The sequence below is a fragment of the Apis dorsata genome, unplaced genomic scaffold, assembly GCF_000469605.1.
Source record: "Apis dorsata unplaced genomic scaffold, Apis dorsata 1.3 scaffold_249, whole genome shotgun sequence".
NCBI lineage: Eukaryota > Metazoa > Arthropoda > Insecta > Hymenoptera > Apidae > Apis > Apis dorsata.
Window position 1 is genome coordinate 286,599 of NW_006263528.1, and position 4,467 is coordinate 291,065.

A 4,467-nucleotide genomic window follows, 5' to 3' on the forward strand; every position below is an offset into this window, starting at 1 on the left:
AGATTTTAACTGAAGTATAAGACAAAAAGGCAAAAGAATTTATAAAATATTTTCAAATATCAATTAATTAATTATAATATGAGATTTCTATGACTATAATTGTTTAATGAGAAGAAATAAAAGAAAAATGTTAAATTAAAAATATACATACATATAATTATATCTAAGATATCTATATAATAAAAATATATATAAAAAGTATTTTAATTAAAAATATATAACAAAAAAATTAATAAATTGATATATATCTGTATGATCAAGAATGTTAAAATTTTTACTTTGTTAAACAACATATATATATACATAAATATATATATATTATTTCTATTTATCGAACATACAAAATTCTGTTTCTTCATCATCTGAAACATTATATTCTGGATCTGCTTCCGGATCATCTTCTACTATAGGTTCTTGAGTTAGTGGTTGAGTGAATTCCTTTAAAAAATTCACCCAATCTTCATCTACTTCACAATCCCAATCACACATATTAATAGTTATAACATATTCTTAGCAAAATCACGTTTCACAAATTATATGTTAAACATTAATCAATATGCTTAGATTATATAAATATTAAAATTATTCCACAATAAATTATTATTATTAAAATGCTGCATTATATTATACATTATTATTTTTATACTGTGATTGAGTTTTCAATGATAGCAGCCATATTTATTGTATTTTAAGCCATAGCTTCAGCTTATATATTAATTAATACTAATCGATTCTCAATATTGTATTTTATATATTAGTCGAATCTTTTTTTATTTTCAAAATTACATGGTTTATTTAAAATTTTTTGAGTTTGAAATATTTAATTTAAAAGATATAAAAAAAAATAGTAACAAAAATTTACACAAATATTTCATAAGAAATGCTTTTTTTATTAAATAAAAAAGCAAAAATAATTCTTATTATATTATATTGATCATTTATTATTTATATTGTTTTATATTGTTTATTAGCTAAATATTTTTCGATGAGTCTAATCATCAGAAATAAATTCAATCAATGGAGATATTACGAATTCAACTATTGGTTGAATCGAAATCAATTTCAGAATCGAATATTATTGTGTAAAATATAATTGTGTAAATATAATTCATCGATACAATTTCTTTATATTTATTTATTCTTTATATAATAAATAATTTCATGAATAAATTAATATTTATGAAATTACTTCAAGAAAATAAAACTTTATTTTAAACCTAACGATAAAATTATAAATCAACTTTTGATTTTTCTATTTCTATTGATGTAAGTATTATTTAATATTTATTAATAGAGATCGAAAATACGAGATTACTAATTCAAATCGAATCATAAAAATCGGATAAATATGGATATTTAACTATTTATATTTACCTAAATATAGAAAGTAAATATAGAAAATGGTTTAATAATTCAATACTTTGAAATTGATTCTGATATTATCATATTTTAATTTTATTAAAATATTTTCAATCCGAATAAAAATAATAATTTATAACAAAATATGTGCATAATAATATAATAACATAATTTTTATATAAAATTTAAATAATAATAATAATTTCTATAAATTTATATAATAATTTATTTTTAAATTTATATATTTAAATTATAAAATTTGTAATGCTTTAAGTATTATATTTATATTTATTATATTATATTTAAGTATTCATAAAAATTTGAGATTTAGTTATACTATATAAACATATTTCTATTATTAAAATTAAATTAATATATTTAGAATGTAAATAATATTAATTTTTAAATTTGATCTTGATGTAAAGATTAATAAAATAAAAAAGATAAAATTTATCTTTAATAAATCTTTAACATAAATTATTATTTATAATGTTATTTTTAGAAAAGTAAAAATTAGTTTTTTCATGAAAAATTTTCCGTTATAGAAATTATCAAATAAAAATAATTATATATATATATATATTATATTATTATTAATTGCTATATAATTACTATATAATTGATATATAATTGCTATATAATTGCTATCTAATGTCTTGAAAGTTACTTTCCACAAACGATTTAAAATTTGAAATTTGCAGAATCATTGTTTATTTTATTATTACCCTCAAACCATATAAGGACGAGTTTTGACATTTAAAATAATCAGTATTACTTACATTGCCGTTTAGTTTCGAAAGAGTTAGAACGTAGAATCAAATTGTTTCTTTCTTCTTCAATATTTAAATCAAAAATGAAAATAAAAATTCTTCTGTTTTTCACTATTCTCGCATTAATAAATGTTAAAGCGCAAGATGATATTTCAAAATTTTTAACGGATAGACCATATGTACAAAAACAACTTCATTGTATTTTGGATCGGGGACATTGTGATGTAATTGGAAAGAAAATTAAAGGTAAGATTTAAAACATAAATTATTTATTAATTTTATTTATTAATTACTAAATTTTTTAATTTTATTATTTATTTATTAATTTTCTTTTTTTTTTATTTGTATGTAAATTTTTAACTTAAATATAAAATATATTCAAAATATTTGTCATAAAAATTTAGTGAAAATAACTGATTTAAATCATTTTGTTTATATCATGACAAATTTTAATATTTTTAATTTTTTAAATTTTTAAATAAATTCAAGCTAAAAATTATTTTATTAGTTCTTATTAATTCTTAAATCATGTGATATATTTTATCCAATTAAAAATTATTTATTATATATATATTAAATAAATAAATATTATATACAAATTAAATAAATAATATATATTTATTTACATAATTCAAGTTAATTAAATAAATATAAAAATGATTATTCCTACTTTATTTTATTTGTTTCTATATTGTGTACATCTATCAAATCAAATAAATCTAATATAATATTTGTTAAATCTGTTTATAATAAATTTTCAATATTAGAGTAAAAAAAAAAATAAAATGTTTTTCCTATATTTCATTATTATGTAAATACGATCATTAGTTTTGAATAATAAATTTAAAAATAACAAAATTATATTATTAAAAAATAAATAAGTGCTAATTTGTTAATAAAATAATATACTTCTTACATAATAATTGATTAATAAAGAATGAAATATTGAATAATATTTTGCTATAAATAATAATATAATAATAAATAATCTTATATTAAAAATCTATTAAACAAATAAAAACAAATGAAATAAAAATAAAATGATTTTGCCAAAATTCACTTTCAAATATTTTATTTTATTATTTCTTCAATAGCAATTACGCATTATTAATAAATAAATTTTGTTATGATTTATCGACAATATTTGCCAAACAATATATTAAGCAAAATCAACAATTTTTTTTCTTAACATGCAAATTTAGGTCGTAAACAGATTTAATAATTCGTTCATATATTATAAATACTGTTATGATTCTTGCAGAATTGTTGCCAGAAGTGTTGAACAATCATTGCAATCGATGCACGTCACGACAAGTTGGAATTGCAAATACATTAATACCTTTTATGCAACAAAATTATCCCTATGAATGGCAGTTGATTTTACGACGTTATAAAATAATGAAATATTATTAATATCAAAGATGTTAGTATGAAAATTAAAAAACTCAAGTTAATAACAATTGACGATGGAACAACTCATTGATAATATCATAAGATGTTCTTAAATTTTGAAATGACGTTAAATAAATTTTTCATAATATTAATAATTTTAATATTAAAAATTTTAAATATCGTTAATATCTATAATATTATTTGTAACTTTGTTTGTAAGAATTATCGAATATCACATATGGATAAAATATAAAATAAAATCATATCTATTAATATTGTATATATTTTTAACACTTTATATTTTAATATTGTTTAATTATTGTTATATATTAATATTGTTCAAATTCTTTATGCATATTAAATGATGATAGTAAAATATAATTATCTATTCAATTTAAACATATAATTGCGTAAAATAAAGTTAAAGAATAAGATAGAAAGCTTATATACATATAGATTCAAACGATAAAGCAAGTTGAAATCATAATATAGTTTGCATTTTAATTCGTACGATGATTTTAATATTGAAACAAATATAGATACAATATAAACAGAATATTTATAAATTATGGATCAAACAATAAAAAATTTTATAAAATAAAAATATAAAAAATATATATAATAAAATGCGACATATTTTAAATTAATGTTAAAGTTTAATAATAAAAATTTCCTATTTAAATGAATAAATTACTTTTATTTCTCAAGAAATTTATTTTTTTAAATTTTTAAAATATAAGATATAAAATTAATTGATTAATAAATTTAAATAATTTTATTACTAATATATAATATTTGTTATTCGATGATAATTATATAAATATTTGATATTTTTAAAAATTATTGTATTGAAAAAATTTATTTACTTTTTATTTTATTTATCGAATACATATTAATATAAGTTATAAGATTATTAAATATTATAATAATATATAATATAATATTA

General features: G+C 16.1%; 2 protein-coding genes across 3 annotated transcripts in view; one reads left to right on the forward strand and one right to left on the reverse strand.

The window, feature by feature from the left end:
• LOC102676283 (GON-4-like protein) overlaps nt 1-692 on the reverse strand; it is a 5,676-nt gene extending 4,984 nt beyond the window's left edge. For both annotated transcript variants that reach the window (XR_004150546.1, XM_006616086.2), the window contains exon 1: nt 342-692. Coding sequence is in view for 1 of the 2 variants with exons in the window: in XM_006616086.2 (XP_006616149.2) it covers nt 342-489 (148 nt within the window). In the remaining variant the exon portion in view is untranslated. The remainder of the gene's footprint in view (nt 1-341) is intronic.
• Nucleotides 693-2,071: 1,379 nt separating this feature from the next.
• On the forward strand, nt 2,072-3,799 carry LOC102676421 (ejaculatory bulb-specific protein 3-like). The gene is made up of 2 exons (XM_006616087.2): nt 2,072-2,375; nt 3,391-3,799. The coding sequence occupies exons 1-2, from the start codon at nt 2,213-2,215 to the stop codon at nt 3,540-3,542; spliced, it is 315 nt and encodes a 104-aa protein (XP_006616150.1). The 5' UTR covers nt 2,072-2,212; the 3' UTR covers nt 3,543-3,799.
• Nucleotides 3,800-4,467: the final 668 nt, after the last annotated feature.

Bases quoted from the DNA above. Each gene is read 5' to 3' on its own strand.
- LOC102676421 (XM_006616087.2), top strand. From the start codon at position 2,213: ATGAAAATAAAAATTCTTCTGTTTTTCACTATTCTCGCATTAATAAAT. The intron at 2,376-3,390 runs GTAAGATTTAAA...TGATTCTTGCAG, and splicing joins AATTGGAAAGAAAATTAAAG to AATTGTTGCCAGAAGTGTTG.